Source organism: Pecten maximus, chromosome 6, assembly GCF_902652985.1.
Source record: "Pecten maximus chromosome 6, xPecMax1.1, whole genome shotgun sequence".
Taxonomy (NCBI): domain Eukaryota; kingdom Metazoa; phylum Mollusca; class Bivalvia; order Pectinida; family Pectinidae; genus Pecten; species Pecten maximus.
In genome coordinates, this window is record NC_047020.1 from 12,057,456 (window position 1) to 12,082,439 (window position 24,984).

The window sequence follows — 24,984 nt, forward strand, 5'->3', positions numbered from 1 at the left end:
GGCCTCCCGTGCGTGCGACATGTATGCGTGTGGTGAGTGCGTATGTGTGTTTTGGGAGGCTGCGGTAAGGCCGGACTTTTGCCGATTTAAAGTGCTACCTCACTGAAGCATACTGCCGAAGACACCCAGCAGCACACCACACCAGGTCACATTATACTGACAACGGGCGAACCAGTCGTCCCACTCCAAATATGCTGAGCGTTAAGCAGGAGTAGCAACTACCATTTTTAAAGACTCTGGTATGTCTCGGCTAGGAGACAGAACCCAAAACCTTCCTCACAGCGGCGAACGCTCAACTAAAGGCCAAAAGTGAGGCATTGTCAATGGAGACATTAGGAAGAAGAAAGAATAGAAAAGATAAGATCCCAAACTTAGTCGCCTCTTACGATCATGCAATGGGGGCAGCAGGTACAATTCTTAGAGATAGGTTACTAACGCGTTAGGATAACGATTGAGGTAATTGCCAATCTAAAATTACATTAAAAACTGATGATAACTGCCAATCTAAAAAAAAACCACAATAGTGATAATTATTTAACCACATTCTAAACAAATCAGACAAGTAATAATCTAAAAAAGCATAATAGTGATGATTATTAAATTACAAGCTGAAAAATCCTAGCAATGATTATAATTAAATTATATTCCAAAAAATAATAATAGTGATAATGATTAAATTACAATATAAAAAGTCATGATAGTGATAATCATTATATCACATTCTATAAATCATAATATCGATAATTATTAAATTACAATATAAAAACATCATAATAGTGATAATCTAAAAAATCATGATAGTGATGATTATTAAATCACCATCTAAAAAAACTCATAATAGTGATAATAATTAAATTACAATCTTAAAAATCATAATAGTGATAATGATGATTGATAAATCACAATCTAAAAAAACTCATAACAATGATGATTATTAATAATCACAATCTAAAAAAATCATAATAGTGATGATTATTAATTACAATCTAAAAACATAATAGTGATAATTATTATATCACAGTCTAAATTGTTCAATGCAATGGTAGGAAGTCAGCTGTTCCCTTTGTTGTTTCTAATGTGAGTGGTATTGTTGGTATAGAAACTTTGTATGTGAATCTTTTTATCAATAACGCTATATACCTGTGATCAATGAATTGTGCATTGTGGGTTTTCTGACAAAGGACGGCATTAAGTATCGCTTCTAGTATGCGTCAGTAAATTCTTCTTAAAGTCACGGTTATAAATTATTATTTTAAAACACATCATAAAGCTGACAAGGCTTGTGACAAAGGTGCAAATATATACACACTAACACAACTATGTGATTATGTCATACAAATCATATTGGTCGAATGAAGAATATTGGCCTCGCCATAAACGTTTTACTGAGTTTGTTAGTTGTAGGGAGTATATGGCTTTTTATGTTTTAAATCAACATACCACAAACTCCAAGTCTATATATATACTAGAGATATCGCAAACAAAATCAGGCCAATGATCACAGTGTATGCGGTTGTGGGTATATAACCTTGAGAATTAGTCCGGTAGGCCTATACACACACACACACACACACACACACACACGGGGCAGCAGTTCATTCGCATGGAGAAGCAATGTTTGAGTTTATAATTGAACCTTTAACTGGCTCTAGTGGTCTGGTATGGACACTTCTGGTTCTTGTTGTGGTATATTATCTGTGGGACAGGCACCAGAGACTGAAATCCCTACCCCCGGGGCCGACACCTCTCCCACTTTTGGGGAACCTACTCGACCTAGCATCCAATGACCAGCTAGAAACATTTCGTAAACTGCGTGGGAAGTATGGAGACCTGGTCACTCTCCACGTGGGGTCCTTCACAATGGTGGTGGTCAGTGGTTACGACACACTCCGGGAACTCTTCGTCAAGCGTGGTGACGTCACGTCCGACCGGCCAGACATATATACATTCAAGGAAATAACACGTCGTCATGGTAATTTTTTTTTAGCTCACACAGACTCAGACGAGCTATTGCACTATGGGGTAAAATATGTCGTCTGTCATGTCTCTACGACTTATATATTGACCTTAGTCATAACTTTCGATTCGAGTAGATAAAAATTTCGATTTGGCGGGAAATGTTGTCATCTACAAATAAACAAAATATAGTTTCACAATGAAATCGTTTTAATGCGATTCCTGAAAGATATCTTGAATATTTAATGTTTTTATCGTTATATTTAAGTTGAATATTCCATTCATATTTTATTGGAAAAATTCAAAACAGAAACGAAAATATTCATTGCGCATTCACACTAATTCCGGATGTGTGCACAGGTCCGGCCTAGCGTTATATGTATTCCTACGCGTTAAATTTAATGTTTTCGTTAGTAATGTTATATCACAAACACACAACGGAAATGTAAATATTGTGTAATATCGGTATCATGTACAAATGGAAATAGTTTTATCACGTAGGTAAGCATTCATCATCAATTTGACACTCCACCTTGTTACCAATTTATTGATGTTTGGCATAAATTTATATTGTTGAAAGATGTAAACACCATAAGTTTGTCGATTTAATTTATGGATGATTAGACCCATGACCTTTGGTGACCTATATCGACCTTTGTCAAAACATGGTTTTGAGTACAATTAAACAGTATACGACAATCGGCATGGAACAGCATTGGTGTACAAGTTGACATGCGACTTATGAACGTCAGGTCTGTTGAGAGCTTTTACCGGTGGGTATGAAGTTCTATACAAATATCATTTCAATTATATCCACTCCCTTCCATTTATTGGACGACCTCTTATTATTGATAATCTGTCAGATGAGCGTTTAGGCCACACCTGCTGATGTGTGCATATATGATAACAACTGTAATGTTATGGCTAAACAAGAACAACATAGAAATAACAAGATAATATATGCAAAATAACAAACTGAATACATGCATGCCTTCCTCAATTCCAATGGCTGTTTAATAATCATTAAAGCAGTAATAGTATATCAACTTTACCTCAGTGGACACCGGCTACAAGTTACCTCACTGTTACCTGTGCAATCTTGGTTTGTTAAATACGGTATCAGTAAGTCACGAATTTGAAATTCATTAGAATCTAGTTAACTTAATCGCATCCGGGAATTGTTTTGCTAATCGGACATTTATCTGGCACATATAACAGTTACGTATATCAGGAGGCCATCTTGCATATCTACGACGACTGTTGTTTTAAAAACTTACTAACTGAAAAAGAGTCATGCTGATTTACACGACACGGTTATGTATTCCGTAGTATTTAATCAATTGACTGATTTGTATTGTAGTTTATCTCAAAAAGCCCATTAACATTTAAGATTATTGCGAGATTATTTTTGTATATCAATAGGAATAACCAGCAGATCAGGGCCAGAATGGAAGATACACAGAACGTTTGCTATGGGAGGACTGAGGGATTTTGGCTTCGGAAAGAAAAGCTTAGAAGGAAAAATAATGGAAGAAGTGGAAGTGTTTCTGAATGTTCTTGACGAGAAGCAAGGGCAAGCCTTCAATCCCGATTATTGTATCCAGACCAGTGTTGCCAACGTTATATGTGCCATTGTATTCGGCAAGAGGTTCGAGCATGGCGATCCCAGATTTATACAGTTGATATCTATAATAAACGAGAATTTGGCTCTTTCTGGTATTGCCGGACTTCTCAACCTTATCCCTAGTGTTCGGCATATACCAGGGGACCCGTTTCAGTGTGGCAAAGTACTTTCTAATGCAGCAAAGATCTATGGATATTTTGGTAGGCTCATTGACATTCATCGCGTGGATTACCGCGAGGACGACATTAGTGATTTGGTCCACGTTTATCTCAAAGAAATGAAGAAAAGAGAAGGACAAGACACTTCATTCACAGGTACTAAACACCAAACCAAAGTTTCCTCAATATTCATTAATTTAAGGATATTCCTTTTGAGGTGATGTCCTCAACGTTGATGAAACTAGAGGATGTAGATATATAGTCCAGTCAATTTACTCCAAATATAGCCCAAAAGCGGGGCTTAATTGCAACGTAACCTTTTTCTTGGTTTTTGTAATGGTGCATTATAACAGGATAAAAAGTCTACTAAAATCGACCTTTGGGAAATATTTTTAGACCTTCTAGGAAATCAAGGAAAAAAGAGAACCTTTTGTGTAACGATGGATAAGAAACATTAACATAATAGTGAGTCCAGCTAAAATTCAGCACAGATTTGTCTTTTTGTTAGCTGGGTTGTTGGATTGACAAATTATTTAACTATCAATATGGTTTAAAATAATTTTTAACTTTATGATAATGGCTTTTTGGTCTCTCTAAATGTAGAAAATAGCATTAATTAATCTCATAAGCAGAACGGCTTTATATTTTGATCTTAACAAATATGGCATTTATTGAATGTTTATGCATTACCAATGAAACATGCGCATACAAAATAATATTGATCACTAAATTGGACCACGTCTGCGAAGTTGGTGTTATTTTGAATTTGATATTTGGCTCTAACGGAACACCATACCTTTAAGCTTCGTTAATATTAGACACATATTTCTAGATTTACAGTTAGTCAACACTGTAGCCGATGTATTCGTTGCTGGAATGGAGACCACAGGCACCACCCTTCTGTGGGCGATATTGTTCTTCATCAACAACCCGGATGTACAGGAACGTTGTCACGAGGAGGTTACGAGGGTGGTAGGAGAGGGTCGCTTCCCCTCCCTGTCAGACCGACCACAAATGCCATACATCGAGGCCACCATAACAGAGATCCTCAGACGCGGGGATATAGCTCCACTCGGAATGCCTCATGCTACAAGTAAGGATGTAGAGTACAATGGATACATCCTCCCGAAAGGAACAATGTTAGTTACAAACATCAACTCTGTCCACACCGATCCTGCAACATTTCAAGAGCCAAGTAAATTTGACCCAACAAGATTTCTCGACAAGGATGGCAAAGTCTACGGAACGGATCGTGTGATATCTTTCTTCTTCGGTAAGTATGCAAAATAAAAACCCTTTTTTACAATAGTTACGAAAAAGGTTAAATCAACTTATATTAATCATACATGTTGGCCCGGATGGAAGTGCGTGAGGGGTCTTACTATAGGGGGAAATCGGAGTAATCATAGAAAACCCACATGGTCGAACAGGTGACCCTACATCCTCGATACTCCAGGGGGCTACGTTCACTTTCACTCTCACCACCCCAGAACATGATCAGTTTTTTTAGCAGTGTCGGGGGAAAACTTTATCAATCGCATATTGGACGCATTTCTTTTGCAGATTACAAATGCGCAACAACAAAGTTCAAATGGCAATAAATTTTCATATTTTTTTTTCGGTAGGGCGACCTCGAAATTCGTTTATTGTACATTAAAGGACTGAAATATTATTTTTGTTTTGTCCTCAAGATGGCGATGACCGAAAGGTCAGGTGGTCTTGTGGTACAATGCTAATACAATTGTCCTTTACCTAGGTGTGTGAAGGTATTAAGGTTACCTGCTCGATCATGTGGGTTTTCCTAGGGTACTCTGGTTTCCTCCAACAGTTAGACCCCTCATACGCTTTCATCTGGGCCAACAAGCGTGATCAGTATAATCTGATATAACTTGTTTCGCAATGGTTGTAAAACAAATTAAATTTAAACGAATGAATAAATGTTCGATATTGACATAGCCTATTCCATCGGTGCAAAGAGAAAAACTGAAACGTAACTACTAGAGTATCGAGGAAAGTGATGAACCTATACATTTTCACGTCCGATCGGAATCGAACCTCGTTGAAAAGCAAGTGTGTTATTACTTTGCCATCACTAAGTAGTACTAAATCATTGATATTTGACCATTCTGTCCATTTAGCGTATTACCAATGACCATTTTGGGTGGGCAAAATGGACAGGTGATATTTTGGTTATTTTAGCAGTTCTACCAGTCGTTGTCGTTTGAAGATAATCGCATATATAGCGTTAAGTTTTGTTTTATTTTTATAGATTTTTCAATTAAATTCGTAAATATGCATTATTATTCACTGATAAGGTAGGGTCGTTTTCACCCGCTGCTGTTCTGTTTAGTTTGTACAGATGTCACTGTTATTTTCATGTGTTTTCGCAGGTCGCCGTGTGTGTATGGGTGAAGCCCTCGCCAGGTCAGAACTGTTTCTCTTCCTCACCTCCATGGTTCAACGAGTCCGGTTTAAACCGGCGGATGCAGAAAATATGCCACCTATAAAAGGCACTGTAGGGATAACATTCAAGCCGTGTACCTTTGACTGTGTTGTAGAGAAGAGACTTTAGAAAAGATAAATATAACGCCAATTAATGTTTATTTAATAATGACTCGCTAGTTTACGCACCAGAAAAATAGAAACGGGTACCTATCACGCCAGCTTATCAACAGTATATAACTTTGTCACGACACTCATACCACGATACTATAGTGTGGACGTCAGTTTCACTACTATACTATATGGTGTGGGCGTCTGTTTCATCACGATACTATATGGTGTGGACGTCAATTCCATCACGATACTATATGGTGTGGACGTCAGTTTCACCACGATACTATATGGTGTGGACGTCAGTTTCACCACGACACTATATGGTGTGGGCGTCTGTTTCACTACTATACTATATGGTGTGGGCGTCTGTTCTATCAAGATACTATATGGTGTGGGCGTCAGTTCCACCACGATACTATATGGTGTGGGCGTCAGTTCCACCACGATACTATATGGTGTGGGCGTCAGTTCCACCACGATACTATATGGTGTGGGCGTCAGTTCCACCACGATACTATATGGTGTGGGCGTCTGTTCCATCACGATATTATATGGTGTGGGCGTCAGTTCCACCGCAATACTAACTGGTGTGGACGTAAGTTTACCACGAAACTATATGATATGGACGTAAGTTTATCATGTGTGCACGTCATGGAGTTATGGTTCCTGTGTTTGACTTCCGTCAGGCTTTCCGGATGTAAATATGATTGTATAACTCGAATATTTGTCAATAAATGTTATGAAGTATCTTCGTAATACGATACTTTTGTTTTCGTTACATTTATTCGTTTAACATGAGGCATATTGTTCTGATAGACCCCTTTAGCTCTCATTTATAATTAACACCGATATTTATCTTTACCTGCCACTTTGTATTTTGTGTTTGGCTCAGATCAACAATATAAGAAAACCACAATGTTACCACAGCAAAAGAGGGCTTTACAATAGCAATGTGAATTAGCTTTTGTTTAAACTGATATCTTCTCATAACATATCTTGCCCGGTAAACGATTTTGGTGGACATCGCTCATGGGGAGATCAACATAGATGACTTTCCTGTAGTCCACTTCGTTATACACTGGTGACAAAAGGTAACTTCGCAATACCGCTGATATTTTCTCATCCCCAAAGCTTATGAAAAATGGTAATTGACAAAGGCAAATTAACACTAAAGAAAAGTGAACGTATAATACCGTATACTAATATATATGTTCATAAGCTAATAAGTATCACAACGTGAGCAGGACAGCCTTTTATTTTAGATCCAGTGACATATTGTTTTGTTTGTTTCTAGACTGTACCGGTGCTCAGCTATGTTCTCTTCCTGTAGTGTAATGTAATAATAAGAGATAATGTCCTCAGATATAGACAGCAACAGACACCATCCCACGACATTTTGTAAATGACATAATGTTTTATAGGTTTCCTTTTTCAGAATTAAAATTTTGCTGGATATATTGTATTATCTTTCAACATAATCCCCTCCAGTATCTATATATTTTTGCCAGCGGTGTTTAAGGGCCTCAATGCCACTTTTATAGAACTCCTTTTCTTGGCTGTTCAGAAGGTCATCCACTGCAAGTTAGGGTTAGGGTGCCTGGAATAGCTGTTTACAGTTTTTGAAATATATGAAAGTCTGATGGAGTGAGATCAGGCGAATAAGGCGGGTACACAATCAATTTAATGGCACAATCGTAAATGGCTACCATGGCAATAACAGATTTGTGAACAGAAGCATTGCCCTTATGGAATAACACACCTTTAGTGAGCTTTCTGTGGCGCTTAAGTTTAATATTTTCCCGTAACTGCATCAAAAGTGAAGCATAGGAAAACATTGATTGTTTGTCCTTTTTGGAGATAATTTATCAGCAGAATGCTGCCTGCATCCCAGAAAACTGAAGCCATAACCTTCCCAGCTGATGAAACAGTCTTTGCCTTCTTTGGCTAGGGGAAAGCCATGGTGCTTCAATTGTTTCGATTGTTGTTTGACCTCTGGGCTAAAATGATGGACCCTATGTTTCTGCCATAGTGACAAATCTCTGAAGAAAGTTGACAGGATATTCCCCAAAAAGATTAAGGTCAGCGCGGAAATGTGCACCTGGTGTGTTTCTGATCAACTGTCAGACATCTTGGTACCCATCGGGCCGAAAGCTTTCTCATTGCAAGATCCTCGGTCAGAATGGAATGTACTCTTTCCTGTGAAATGCCAACTCTGTTGGCTATATATCTTTCTGTGACTCGTCTGCCAGTCATAAAAAAACCATGAACTTTATTGATCATTTTTGAGGTTGCAATATTTACAGGTCTTCCAGAACGGGGGTCATACCTGTATTACCCCTCGGTCTCACAAACCTCCACCAGAGTGATTAGTATTACAAGCTAATATACAGTCAAACCTGCTCTAACGACCCCCTGTATATAACGACTGCCTGTCTATAACGACCGGTTTTAAGATTCCCCGTGAGATTTTCCTATATAACGACCCTCTGTATAGCGACTACCTGTCTAATGTGGCTAACGACCGGTGATTTCGGAACGGCGGTCGCTAATTTGTTTTCTATAGCGACCGATTTCTGTCAGCCATCTTCTGCTCTCGGCAGTCATCCCTCATAAAATCCCGGGAAAATTCAGACACATTGAACCTGGCTTGATTATACAAACAAAGGACTACAACAACCCTGGCCTGAGTATATAAACAAAAGACCCCTACCACCTGTTAGCCTATAATTACTGTAGCTGCCCTGGCCTGGGGCTCGGTAAGAGAGGAGTCGGGTCACCATGCGTGTCGGTATTACATTACAACTGTGCACAGGTGGCTTCATTTGACACGGTCAGTTAATTTTGTGATTACAACTAGGATACACCACTTCAATAACAAACACTGGTCATATCTGTCAACAAGATTTACTCACATGAAAGCCAATAATGCCTTTCTTAATCGTAGCTGTCGGTACTAGCAGTTGTACTGCCGCCATCTTTAATTAGTCAATACTAATAAAAAGTCGTAAACTGACAAATATCCGGATTTCAATTTGGGTCAGAAAAAAAATATTTTGGTTTTAAGAAGTAAGACTATAGCACAAAATAATTAGTAGTAACACAAATATAATTAATTAATTAATTTTTGTGTATTCTTTTCCTTTATTTATGAAAGGAAGGGAGATAATTTGATAGATACATATAGCATTATTTCAGAACAAAATATTTTTTTAAAAATTTCCATAAGACCATTTTGAGTTATGTTTTGTGTTTGGGTCCACAAATCATTAAATATTAAACCCTTCAGATTTATAAAGTTTATGCATTTATTTAACTTCTGACTGGTCTTCTGAATGCCCTGTTCAATGACAATTTATTTATGGCAGTTTTAAGTAAATTGGTTGGTGCAATGATTTTGACCTGTCTATAAAGGCAACCTGTCTATAGTGACCGTTTTTCTGCCTCCCCTTGGGCGGTCGCTATAGACAGGTTTGACTGTACATGTTCTGTAAGTTACAATGACATGCATATGTTTTGCCACTGTTGTAAAACAAATAATTAACAATATTTACATAAACAATTTCTTAATTGAAAAAAGAATATATATATATGATAATATCAGTATGTGTACATCCATAAAATTGGGGAGCTTTCTAATTTTGAATTACATACATAATCTTAATGTTCAACTTCATCAACAATATGCATTAAAATAGTACAATATAAGCTATTTCTTCATTCATACCGACAATATCTTTGCATTGTTTGGTGGGTTTCGATAGCACTCCATCAGAGGGGATCAGGGATTTATGCTTTAATTTACGATCATCTTTGAAGCGCAAAACATGTTCTTCTTTGCCATGTCCTTATATATATAGATGCATTTTTGCGAGACAATATATGTTAATTATAAATGTTTTATGGACTTGATTTAAAACGAGTAAACATTACTGGTAAATAATGATAATGATTAAATAATTAAATAAGTATTTATGTAATAATCCGCCATTAAACGGACAGCATCTCTTGTATGTCATTTGCAGGTATTTGTACCTCGTGAATTTGGTGATAGGACATCCCATCCGTAGCTACCTATCAACAACATAAGTTACCACATTATTTGCCCCTGGATAAGAGCTTCTGTCCACATAAGTTGCCCCTTGATAAGCGCTTCTGTCTACATTATTTGCTCCTTGATAAGAGCTTCTGTCCACATTATTTGCTCCTTGATAAGAGCTTCTGTCCACATTATTTGCTCCTTGATAAGAGCTTCTCTCTACATTATTTGCCCCTGGATAAGAGCTTCTGTCCACATTATTTGCTCCTGGATAAGAGCTTCTGTCCAATGCATTAATGATAAATTAATGATTAATCAAATAAGTGATATACTTTAGGGACCCGCGAAACTACAGGTGAAAAAGAACTATGGTAAGACTGACCGGGAGGTTATGAATATGGACAGGATCTCTGATCGAGAGGCAACTAATGTGAACAGAAGCTCTTATCAAGGGGCAACTTATGTGGACAGAAGCTCTTATCCAGGGGCAAATAATGTATTAATGACATTTTCCCGTTGTACAGTTTTAAAGTTATTGCTATGGGTAACTTAACTAAGCATACAACAGGCAAGACCAATATCATTGAATGTAGTCACTCAACTGAATTTTCATTTCCCCGGATACTGTCACCACGGAGTTATGAGGTACAACAATCCGTCGGGTAGCGATTACTCTGGTGACCACCGGCTTATCATCCCTAGATATAGTGGAGATATAAATCGTCTCCTGCATGTAATGAATTTCTCCCCATTGATATAGGAAGTCAAGAACCAATAATATCTCTTCATTGATTGGTACCATATACACTCGCTGCTTAAACGACAGAACCTTCGGAGACAATTACTGCTTCCCGCCATCTGTTCAACACCAACCCTCAAAAGTTGTGTCATCACAGTCGAAATCATACAGAAATTTGCATTAAAAATTCAATATTATTCCTCCTGGTGTTGTTCAAACAGTTTTGTCACCATTAAAATACTCACTAAATAAGCTAAACCGTGTAGCGATGCATGCGCGGGGTAGCTCATTATCTTGCTTCCAGACTCAGTCAAACTCGCACACTACCCACATACCTATACAAAAGGTAGGACTCCGGGTCACCGATCACTATATCAGTACGTGTATCTCACCTATTTAGATATGTGTACTCGGCATACTGTTAGCCTAGAACCCTATTGTCCGTTCTATCTACATTGATTACTTACTAATTTCATTTTTTTCTTAATTTCTACAGGATCTTGTCACTGAGTAGGAGGTACAGGCAGCATATGAAAATCCCTTACATCATCAATATCATACACCCATCCGTGAAATGGATTGCAGCATTCCTAAGCAAAATATTACATTCACAGATACGTCTGTTCCCCACCTGACAATTTCTAAATCAACATATCGACGTACTATCTATTCTAAGTGATAGAAATGTCATAGGCAGCAATTAAGATACGTGTAAACTGGGAAGTGTTTACATTTTCCCGAAGTTATTTTAGGTTAATCGAGGTACGCATGCGTTAACAGAACCTGGTATAAACCGGTGTGGTTTGGCGCCTCCCGCTGCTTACATGTATACAATTACACAGATCAAGCTATCCGTGTGACATGACAATGTTAGGTGTTGTATTGGAACGCATTAGCCATGTTAGCGGTAGCAGTCTGACATGGACACTTCTGGTTCTTTTGGTGGTATAGTACCTGTGGAACAGGCACCAGAGACTGAACTCCCTACCCCCGGGGCCTACACCTCTCCCACTTCTGGGGAACCTACTTGATTTAGCATCCAAAGACCAGCTAGAAACATATCGTAAACTGCGTGAAAAGTATGGAGACCTGGTCACTCTTCATGTGGGGTCCATCACAATGGTGGTGGTCAGTGGTTACGACACACTTCGGGAACTCTTCGTTAAGCGTGGTGAAGTCACGTCTGACAGACCTGACCTATTTGTATTCAGGGAAGTAACGAATGGCGAAGGTAATTATAAACGAATAATAGCTTTACCGACATGACCCTAGACAGGTAAAAGTGCATCAAAAATAGCAAATACATATTTCACGAATTCTCTAAATACTGTTTTAGAGGGATATATATCAGCGTGAAAAAACAAGATAATTAAAATTAGGTTTTTAATACTTGTTATTAGGTTAAGTCTAAAATTGCTCAAAGTCTGAAAGTCTGTTACCGTCCAGAAATGCACAATTGCATGAACGTTAAAAAAACTATACTCATCTTCTGGGTTTCATTAAATATTAATTCCTGGATATTTTCGACATGCTTATTCTAACGATTTCATTAATCGTCTGATTGTCATGAAGCTTCATACACTCACAACTATGGTCTCTTAAATCAATGTTGATTGCAATTCAAACTCCTGTGATTCAATGTGAGGTCATTCCTCCTATAAATACATTTCCCTCGTCCTCACACTACTAAAACGTTGATTTTCAGATAGTTTCGTTACTTCAAATTCCTACTCACAATTACAATATCTGTTCAAAAAAAAATATGTTTTACAAAGCCACAATGTGATTTGATAAGTCTTACCATATTTTGTTGGGTATTGATCCATATTCAATAGCGAGGGGGTTCGTACCGCTTAAGATGCCTTGTTTTATAACTTCCATATGTTCACCTTCCTTCGATATTGTCACCACTTGTCACGTGATTATCATATATGAAAAAAGCTTGACCATCACTTATATATAACGTACTATACCTTCCATTACATTGTACATGTATTACTTAATAGGTTTGGGTTATGTTAATGATTTTACAGACCACTGACCTTGTCAACATCCAATCCGAATCCAACAAAACGGCGACATACTCCACTATCGTCACACCGACACACTGTGACATCCGACACCTGTCCCATATGTTATCATAAAAACAGGTTTCACTGTATGACTATGGTGTTGTGAACGACATCTATAACATGTAATTTAACATGGTAGGCTTTATCTGCATCATTTTTAATTTTCATAAAATATAAAGATTTTATTGAGCATTTTGATTCACTCCTATGGAACATAAACAATTTTGGGATATTAAAATGTTTTGCTGAACATTTACCAGGCACAAAAAGTCATTAAAATGATTGATTACACAATTTTGATTGAGTATGAATATACGTACCATTAAAATGTGCTCAGTGGAAGTAAGGATAATATAACTTAACCATTAATTGTACTGAGCATTAGTAAAGAAAATATAACTTTACTATTAAGTTGGACTGAGTATTAGTAAGGATGATATAAATAAACTATTAAATTGTACTGAACATTAGATAGGATTATTTTTTTAAAAAGCAACATTAAATTGAACTGAACATTAATGAGGATGATATAAATAAATTGTACTGAGCGGTAGTAAGGATGATATTTTAAAAACAAAAACCCATCGAATTGTACTGTGCATTTGTAAGGAATATATAAATAACCCATTAAATTGTACAGAGTATTAATAAGATTGATATAAAAAAAACATCAAATTATACTGAGCATTAGTAAGGATGATGTAAATAAACTACTAAATTGTACTGAGCATTAATAAGATTGATATGAAGAAAAAAACAAATTGCTCTGAGCATCAGTAAGGATGATGTAAATAAACCATTAAATTGTACTGAGTGGTAGTAAGAATGATATGAATAACCCATTAAATTGTACTGAGTGGTAGTAAGAATGATATGAATAACCCATTAAATTGTACTGAGTGGTAGTAAGAATGATATGAATAACCCATTAAATTGTACTGAGTGGTAGTAAGAATGATATGAATAACCCATTAAATTGTACTGAGTGGTAGTAAGGATGATATAAATAACCCATTAAATTGTACTGAGTGGTAGTAAGAATGATATAAATAAACTATTAAATTGTACACTGGGTATTCGTAACTATATAAATAGCCCATAAACCATTAAATTGCACTGAGTGGTGGTGAGAATGATTTGAATAACTCATTAAATTGTACTGCGTGATAGTAAGCTTGGCCTGAATAAATATCAAATTTTATTGCGCCGTATTAACATGTACTTCTTTCTAATGCCAACTTCATCAATTCAGCAATTAAGCAATATACATGTATTTTATTCAGAATATCATAAGACGTTAAATAGTTATTTAAATAGTTATAAGTGTCGGAAATTTTAGAATGGTTGATGATTAGTGCAATTGTCTCTTATTCACGCTTGAAAAGTCGAACATAAATGAAATTCCTTGTGATATTAGTATATGTTCTTATGTAGGAATTGTGAGCAGATCAGGGCCGGAATGGAAGATACACAGAGCATTCGCTGTTGGAGGACTAAGGGATTTTGGTTTCGGCAAGAAAAGTATTGAAGGGAAAATAATGGAAGAAGTTGAAATATTTCTTCACGTTCTTGAAGAGAAACAAGGACAACCCATAAATCCAGAGTCTTGTATGCAGACTTGTATTGCAAATATTATATGTGCGATTACATTTGGTAAGAGGTTTGAGCATGGCGATCCTGTATTTATAGAACTAATCGACTTGATAAAGGAAAACTTATCTCTTATCGGACCCGCCGGACTTCTCAACATCATGCCTTTTGTCCGGTTTGTCCAAGGGGATCCTGTCGGTTGTAAAAAGATACTTAAAAATGCAGACAAAGTCATTAAGTATCTTTACAAGCTAATTGACGCTCATCAGAAGGACTTCGACGAAGAAAATATTAAAGATTTCATCGACGATTATTTAAAGGAGATAAAGAATAAGGAAGGACAGGATACTTCCTTCACAGGTACGTTTGTATGACAGTCTCAGTAGCCATGGAGATAAAACAAATCCGATAAATCGGACATTTAAGTATATTGAAGAACCAAAAGAACTTATAATTTGCATATTACACTGGTAGTATCCAAACATATTACACTGGTAGTATCCAATCATATTACACTGGTAGTATCCAATCATATTACACTGGTAGTATCCAATCATATTACACTGGTAGTATCCAATCATATTACACTGGTAGTATCCAATCATATTACACTGGTATTATCCAATCATATTACACTGGTAGTATCCAATCATATTACACTGGTAGTATCCAATCATATTACCCTGGTAGTATCCAATCACATTACACTAGTATTATCCAATCATATTACACTGGTAGTATCCAATCATATTACACTGGTAGTATCCAATCATATTACACTGGTAGTATCCAATCATTTACAAGGTATTGAACCATTAATATTTAAACCATGACTGGATAGTATATCAGAGAAGGGTGTTGTTCGGGGCCTAGAATTTTAAGAATTTCTCAATATTTATAAAATTATGACAAAAAAAAGACAATTATCAATATATCTCAGATCTATTTTTTTAACTGACAGTGTCACAGCTAATGAATACCATGTCAGACATGTTTGTTGCTGGAATAGACTCAACAACCACGACTCTACTCTGGGTTATCGTGTTCTTCCTCAACTACCCGGATGTACAGGAACGTTGTCACGAGGAGGTTACGAAGGTGGTAGGAGAGGGTCGTTTCCCGTCCCTGTCAGACCGATCACAAATGCCGTATACTGAGGCGACCATCACAGAGATGTTCAGATTTGGCGATTTTACTCCGCTTGGACTGCCACATGCTACAAGTACTGACGTCAGTTTCAAAGGACATATAATTCCTAAAGGAACAATGTTGATACCAAATATCGGCTCTGTCCACACTAATCCTGGTATATTCCAAGATCCGGGTAAATTTAACCCATCAAGATTCCTTGACAGTGATGGCAAAGTCTGTGGAACTGACCATGTCATACCATTCTTTTTTGGTAAGATGTTTTTATAACGCATTCTATATTTAACTCCAAATATAGTCATTTCTAGAGATTTTGTACTTTCGAACATCCTCGATGCTTCGGGGTTGCGTTCATTTTCGTTCTCTACATATGTCATAGAGAAATCAAATATATAACTAGCTATAGAAAAATTTAGACTAATCGCTATGTCGATGATATGTTGAAGATTACAGATGAACGAGAGACCAAGTTATAGTTCTATCTGATCAAAATCAGATCGGTCTGACGGTTGCCGGTATAACAACATGCTCATGACTTGTCAACCAACCAATAGAAATGCAAATGACTTTTCCCCAGAGTCTGTTTCCTCTCCCACGGCGCTCATCACGGTTGATGGATAAGAATGTCAAATTAACAAAGATGGCTTTGCCCATCGCCAACCACTTCACACTGAAAATGATTATTTAGAGGACAAAATATGCTCAGTTTTTTAATCTACTCTGTTAAAACAGACTAACGGGCACTTTACTCTCAATTTGCGCAATTTGCTGAACAAGACACGCTGTGTTTGATTGGTTAAAATCCCGTTGTATGCTAACAAACCCTTGAGGTCAATTGAACATGACCCCCTAACCGACCACCATAAGATCTTCATTACGTAGTGTATAATGATGATCATTATTTTAATCAGATTGCAATAAAGTCCAAACTAGTCAATTTAACGTCATGGCGACCTCGAAATTCGTTTAATGTAAATATAAGGTTTAAACTAGACCTTTTGTTTTATTCACAAGATGGTGGTGACTGAGCATTTGATTTTGCAATAACATTGCTGGGAGCGAAAGTGTATGATACCCCTCGAGTACCGAAAGTGTATGATACCCCTGGAGTATCGAGAGTGTATGATACCCCTGGAGTACCGAAAGTGTATGATACCCCTGGGGTATCGAAAGTCTATGAAACCCCTGGAGTATCGAAAGTGCATGATACCCCTGGAGTACCGAAAGTGTATGATACCCCTGGAGTATCGAAAGTGTATGATACCCCTGGAGTATCGAGGATGACTTCCAACAAGATAGTCGCGAAACCGTGAACTAACAGTATCGAAAGGATTCCACTCACAACAACCATGAGAGAAATTAACAAGTAAATGATGACGCAAAAAAAAAACCTGGACGTGAATAATAGTATCATGATTCGCAGCTTAACTATTAATGACAAAATATCTGTATTAAGACGCTAATAATTGGCTTTGGTGTTCATTTGAAATGACTATAACCTAAAATACTAATATTCAATAACTGGTATTTTATCATTGCTACAGGTCGCCGTGTATGTATGGGTGAGGCCCTCGCCAGGTCAGAGCTGTTTCTCTTCCTCACCTCCATGGTACAACGTTTCCAGCTCAAACCGACAGGTCTTGATGGTATTCCGTCTGTTAAAGGCCAGTTTCAAGGTATGGGGAAGAAACCGCCTACTTACAAATGTATAGCCAAGAAGAGACTATAGAATCGGTACATATTTCACCGTATTTTCTCATGGACAGGAACGACAAATCATCCGGTGACTAGCTGGATCTTTGTGTTTTTCGGCATAGCCGTATAATTTTCTTTTGTTCCCGGATATGACGCGACAGGTGGCGTTACTGGTCAAGATGAAGTATGTGATTGGTCAATGTAGCGATAAATGCAAAATGCAGACATGCAGTTAAAGACGAAATAGAATTAAGATTGAATGCAAGCTGAATAAGTGAATGTATCTATTCAAATGACACATTAATAAAATCATATTCCTGATTCAAATGCAGTCTTATTTTCACCAAAAATGATTCAAACTGATATAATTTTGTTATCCGTGCTGAAACTGTGCATTTATTAATTAGTTCGTTAATTTATTTCACCAGCAGTTTTACATTATAACCACCAGAATTAAAACTATGCCGTTTATGTTTTTGAAAGATATTTCTTGTTTAACGTATATAATTCTTACAAATAAAGTGCCTTACACATATATTTGCATTTGGATTACAAACCATGATAATAAGTTACAAAATGATTTACAGTTTATCAGAACAAACTGACTTCCAAATTGTAACATCATGGGATATGTAATTGTATTTACGCGGAATAGTTATTCAGGCTGGTTATTCCTATAGTAATACAACAGGCTGGTAATATAGCCGTACACAAGTCTATACCATCTGGTTAATTATTCCTATAGTAATACAACAGGCTGGTAATATAGCCGTACACAAGTCTATACCATCTTGTTAATTATTCCTATAGTAATACAACAGGCTGGTAATACAGCCGTACACAAGTCTATACCATCTTGTTAATTATTCCTATAGTAATACAACAGGCTGGTAATATAGCCGTACACAAGTCTATACCATCTTGTTAATTATTCCTATAGTAATACAACAGGCTGGTAATATAGCCGTACACAAGTCTATACCATCTTGTTAATTATTCCTATAGTAATACAACAGGCTGGTAATATAGCCGTACACAAGTCTATACCATCTTGTTAATTATTCCTATAGTAATACAACAGGCTGGTAATACAGCCGTACACAAGTCTATACCATCTGGTTAATTATTCCTATAGTAATACAACAGGCTGGTAATATAGCCGTACACAAGTCTATACCATCTGGTTAATTATTCCTATAGTAGTACAACAGGCTGGTAATATAGCCGTACACAAGTCTATACCATCTGGTTAATTATTCCTATAGTAATACAACAGGCTGGTAATATAGCCGTACACAAGTCTATACCATCTGGTTAATTATTCCTATAGTAGTACAACAGGCTGGTAATATAGCCGTACACAAGTCTATACCATCTTGTTAATTATTCCTATAGTAATACAACAGGCTGGTAATATAGCCGTACACAAGTCTATACCATCTGGTTAATTATTCCTATAGTAATACAACAGGCTGGTAATATAGCCGTACACTAGTCTATACCATCTGGTTAATTATTCCTATAGTAGTACAACAGGCTGGTTATTCCTATAGTAGTACAACAGGCTGGTAATACAGCCGTACACAAGTCTATACCATCTGGTTAATTATTCCTATAGTAGTACAACAGGCTGGTTATTCCTATAGTAGTACAACAGGCTGGTAATATAGCCGTACACAAGTCTATACCATCTGGTTAATTATTCCTATAGTAATACAACAGGCTGGTAATACAGCCGTACACAAGTCTATACCATCTGGTTAATTATTCCTATAGTAATACAACAGGCTGGTAATACAGCCGTACACAAGTCTATACCATCTGGTTAATTATTCCTATAGTAGTACAACAGGCTGGTAATACAGCCGTACACAAGTCTATACCATCTGGTTAATTATTCCTATAGTAATACAACAGGCTGGTAATATAGCCGTACACAAGTCTATACCATCTGGTTAATTATTCCTATAGTAATACAACAGGTTGTTAATACAGCCGTATACAATTTTCAATTTTCAATTTCTGTATTAACTGTGGGCCATATTGGGCCATATTGCCCATTGGTACTTATTACATAGGAGCCTGAAGTTGGTTCCGATAATTCTTCCTCTTTTCAAGTGAACACGTTATTTTTCCTGTCTTAACAACATTGGTACGTAGGTCAGAGTTTTTTGGAATAAGTAAACAAGATAATCGTCCCCTGGGACGAACGGTCCTGATTAGGAATGCGGTAAAAATGTTCTGTATGCATGGGATGTCCACCGGCCATAAGGCATCAGCTCCTCATCTGTTACCGAACTTCTGGGGGCGGGTGTTGCTGACCCAACCCGAAACAAATGGGGAGTGTATTTAGACGTATTCATACCTATGTGAGAAATAGCTAACTTCAGAAAAGGACCAAACTGGAACCCGAAGCGAATAAGAGGTGTATTTGGATGCATCCATAACTATGTGAGAAATTGCTAACTTCAGAACAGCTGAAAACTGGAACCTAGTAAGAGGCTTATTATCTGCATGGCATAATATGTACCCCTCTACTGTTGGCTTTCTGCAGATGAATTGCTCATAACACCGAACTCAATATAATTAAAATTAGACTTGTATTCTAACGATACCCCATAGGAGGTCATCTCAGCATGACCTTTGGGCTTCAAATATAAGCCAATGAAAACTGGTCAATGACGTAATTAATCAACCAATGATAAAGAGTCTTATACGAGCATTCGGTTGTGTCTCCTTAGTATTTGCGACTCAATTCTGCGCTTGATTTTAACTACATGTACGCAAAATTTCACATAACTGCTAGATTATTTTAATTGCCACGGTAATAAAAATATTGCTAATCCTCTAGACGTTACTGAAAGAAGAACAGAAAACGATTTCACGACGCTGTTGCCTTCTCTGTCTTTCTCTCGTACGATGAAGAAAAACCCACACGAACAGCACACGTTTGTTACATTATAAATTCGTTGAGGTTTCTTGATGAGCCGGAGATATATTTCGAGTTAAACGGGGTCTTCGAGTTATCCGAGTTCGAGTTAAGGAAGTTTGACTGTAAAAAATAAAGATATGTTAGGCTGTCAGAAACGTAGTTAGGTTAGTCACTCGAGTGCACCAAGGCACACCGGTAAGATCAACTGGGTACATTCAAACGAACTCCATTGGTTATCGAGCCGGAGGCGATACTTATCGTTATATATAAAAATGTGTGGAAGGCGAGATTACCTCTGCTTTGACTCCATTTCAGAGAACGGAAATTATGTCGCATATTCACCTCAATTTTCATAATATATTTCTTAACAAAGATTAATTCTTATCATCAAGATAGTGTCTATAACAAACACAGACAATGGTCTGATTCCTATCGTCCAGATAGTCTCTGTAACAAACACAGACGATGGTCTGATTCCTATCGTCCAGATAGATAGTGTCTTTAACAAACACAGACGATGGTCTGATTCCTATCGTCCAGATAGTCTCTGTAACAAACACAGACGATGGTCTGATTCCTATCGTCCAGATAGTCTCTTTAACAAACACAGACGATGGTCTGATTCCTATCGTCCAGATAGTCTCTGTAACAAATACAGACAATGGTGTGATTCCTATCGTCCAGATAGTGTCTATAACAAACACAGACGATGGTCTGATTCCTATCGTCCAGATAGTGTCTATAACAAACACAGACGATGGTCTGATTCCTATCGTCCAGATAGTGTCTATAACAAACACAGACGATGGTCTGATTCCTATCGTCCAGATAGATAGTGTCTTTAACAAACACAGACGATGGTCTGATTCCTATCGTCCAGATAGATAGTGTATGTAACAAACACAGACGATGGTCTGATTCCTATCCTCCAGATAGTGTCTGTAACAAACACAGACGATGGTCTAATTCTATCGTCCAGATAGTGTATATAACAAACACAGACGATGGTCTGATTCCTATCGTCCAGATAGTGTCTGTTACAAACACAGACGATGGTCTGATTCCTATCGTCCAGATAGTGTCTATAACAAACACAGACGATGATCTGATTCCTATCGTTCAGATAGTGTATATAACAAACACAGACGATGGTCTGATTCCTATCGTCCAGATAGTGTATATAACAAACACAGACGATGGTCTGATTCCTATCGTCCAGATAGATAGTGTATGTAACAAACACAGACGATGGTCTGATTCCTATCCTCCAGATAGTGTCTGTAACAAACACAGACGATGGTCTGATTCCTATCGTCCAGATAGATAGTGTATGTAACAAACACAGACGATGGTCTGATTCCTATCCTCCAGATAGTGTCTGTTACAAACACAGACGATGGTCTGATTCCTATCGTCCAGATAGTGTATATAACAAACACAGACGATGGTCTGATTCCTATCGTCCAGATAGTGTCTGTTACAAACACAGACGATGGTCTGATTCCTATCGTCCAGATAGTGTCTATAACAAACACAGACGATGATCTGATTCCTATCGTTCAGATAGTGTATATAACAAACACAGACGATGGTCTGATTCCTATCGTCCAGATAGTGTATATAACAAACACAGACGATGGTCTGATTCCTATCGTCCAGATAGATAGTGTATGTAACAAACACAGACGATGGTCTGATTCCTATCCTCCAGATAGTGTCTGTAACAAACACAGACGATGGTCTGATTCCTATCGTCCAGATAGATAGTGTATGTAACAAACACAGACGATGGTCTGATTCCTATCCTCCAGATAGTGTCTGTTACAAACACAGACGATGGTCTGATTCCTATCGTCCAGATAGTGTCTGTAACAAACACAGACGATGGTCTGATTCCTATCCTCCAGATAGTGTCTGTAACAAACACAGACGATGGTCTGATTCCTATCGTCCAGATAGATAGTGTATGTAACAAACACAGACGATGGTCTGATTCCTATCCTCCAGATAGTGTCTGTTACAAACACAGACGATGGTCTGATTCCTATCGTCCAGATAGTCTCTGTAACAAACACAGACGATGGTCTGATTCCTATCGTCCAGATAGTGTCTATAACAAACACAGACGATGATCTGATTCCTATCGTCCAGATAGTCTCTGTAACAAACACAGACGATGATCTGATTCCTATCGTTCAGATAGTGTATATAACAAACACAGACGATGGTCTGATTCCTATCGTCCAGATAGTGTCTGTTACAAACACAGACGATGGTCTGATTCCTATCGTCCAGATAGTGTCTATAACAAACACAGACGATGATCTGATTCCTATCGTTCAGATAGTGTATATAACAAACACAGACGATGGTCTGATTCCTATCGTCCAGATAGTGTATATAACAAACACAGACGATGGTCTGATTCCTATCGTCCAGATAGATAGTGTATGTAACAAACACAGACGATGGTCTGATTCCTATCCTCCAGATAGTGTCTGTAACAAACACAGACGATGGTCTAAGTCTATCGTCCAGATAGTGTATATAACAAACACAGACGATGGTCTGATTCCTATCGTCCAGATAGTGTCTGTTACAAACACAGACGATGGTCTGATTCCTATCGTCCAGATAGTGTCTGTAACAAACACAGACGATGATCTGATTCCTATCGTTCAGATAGTGTATATAACAAACACAGACGATGGTCTGATTCCTATCGTCCAGATAGTGTCTATAACAAACACAGACGATGGTCTGATTCCTATCGTCCAGATAGTCTCTGTAAAAAACACAGACGATGGTCTGATTCCTATCGTTCAGATAGATAGTGTCTATAACAAACACAGACGATGGTCTGATTCCTATCGTCCAGATAGTGTCTATAACAAACACAGACAATGGTCTGATTCCTATCGTCCAGATAGATAGTGTCTATAACAAACACAGACAATGGTCTGATTCCTATTGTCCAGATAGTCTCTGTAACAAACACAGACGATGGTCGGATTCCTATCGTCCAGATATTCTCTGTAACAAACACAGACGATGGTCTGATTCCTTTCGTCCAGATAGTGTCTATAACAAACACAGACGTTGGTCTGATTCCTATTGTCCAGATAGTCGCTGTAACAAACACAGACGATGGTCTGATTCCTATCGTCCAGATAGTGTCTATAACAAACACAGACGATGGTCTGATTCCTATCGTCCAGATAGTGTCTATAACAAACACAGACGATGGTCTGATTCCTATCGTCCAGATAGTGTATATAACAAACACAGACGATGGTCTGATTCCTATCGTCCAGATAGTGTCTGTAACAAACACAGACGATGGTCTGATTCCTATCGTCCAGATAGTGTCTGTAACAAACACAGACGATGGTCTGATTCCTATCGTCCAGATAGTGTCTATAACAAACACAGACGATGGTCTGATTCCTATCGTCCAGATAGTGTATGTAACAAACACAGACGATGGTCTGATTCCTATCGTCCAGATAGTGTCTGTAACAAACACAGACGATGATCTGATTCCTATCGTTCAGATAGTGTATATAACAAACACAGACGATGATCTGATTCCTATCGTCCAGATAGTGTATATAACAAACACAGACGATGGTCTGATTCCTATCGTCCAGATAGTCTCTGTAACAAACACAGACGATGGTCTGATTCCTATCGTTCAGATAGATAGTGTCTATAACAAACACAGACGATGGTCTGATTCCTATCGTCCAGATAGTGTCTATAACAAACACAGACAATGGTCTGATTCCTATCGTCCAGATAGATAGTGTCTATAACAAACACAGACGATGGTCGGATTCCTATCGTCCAGATATTCTCTGTAACAAACACAGACGATGGTCTGATTCCTTTCGTCCAGATAGATAGTGTCTATAACAAACACAGACGTTGGTCTGATTCCTATTGTCCAGATAGTCGCTGTAACAAACACAGACGATGGTCTGATTCTATCGTCCAGATAGTGTCTGTAACAAACACAGACGATGGTCTGATTCCTATCGTCCAGATAGTGTCTGTAACAAACACAGACGATGGTCTGATTCCTATCGTCCAGATAGTGTCTATAGCAAACACAGACGATGGTCTAATTCTATCGTCCAGATAGTGTCTATAACAAACACAGACGATGGTCTGATTCCTATCGTCCAGATAGTGTCTATAACAAACACAGACGATGGTCTGATTCCTATCGTCCAGATAGTGTCTATAACAAACACAGACGATGGTCTGATTCCTATCGTCCAGATAGTGTCTGTTACAAACACAGACGATGGTCTGATTCCTATCGTCCAGATATTCTCTGTAACAAACACAGACGATGGTCTGATTCCTATCGTCCAGATAGTGTCTGTTACAAACACAGACAATGGTTCGATTCTATCGTCCAGATATTCTCTGTAACAAACACAGACGATGGTCTGATTCCTGCCGTCCAGAT

At 37.7% G+C, this 24,984-nt stretch overlaps 2 protein-coding genes across 2 annotated transcripts; both read left to right on the top strand.

The window, feature by feature from the left end:
• The first annotated feature begins 1,583 nt into the window (after positions 1-1,583).
• LOC117328981 (cytochrome P450 2J6-like) lies at positions 1,584-7,055 on the top strand. Its single transcript, XM_033886633.1, has 4 exons — positions 1,584-1,972; positions 3,379-3,894; positions 4,571-5,011; positions 6,129-7,055. Exons 1-4 carry the CDS (start codon positions 1,615-1,617, stop codon positions 6,308-6,310), a joined length of 1,497 nt encoding a protein of 498 aa, XP_033742524.1. The 5' UTR covers positions 1,584-1,614; the 3' UTR covers positions 6,311-7,055.
• Positions 7,056-11,337: 4,282 nt separating this feature from the next.
• LOC117330042 (cytochrome P450 2B19-like) lies at positions 11,338-17,760 on the top strand. The gene is made up of 5 exons (XM_033888261.1): positions 11,338-11,415; positions 12,021-12,300; positions 14,576-15,091; positions 15,693-16,133; positions 17,425-17,760. The coding sequence occupies exons 1-5, from the start codon at positions 11,338-11,340 to the stop codon at positions 17,607-17,609; spliced, it is 1,500 nt and encodes a 499-aa protein (XP_033744152.1). The 3' UTR covers positions 17,610-17,760.
• Positions 17,761-24,984: the final 7,224 nt, after the last annotated feature.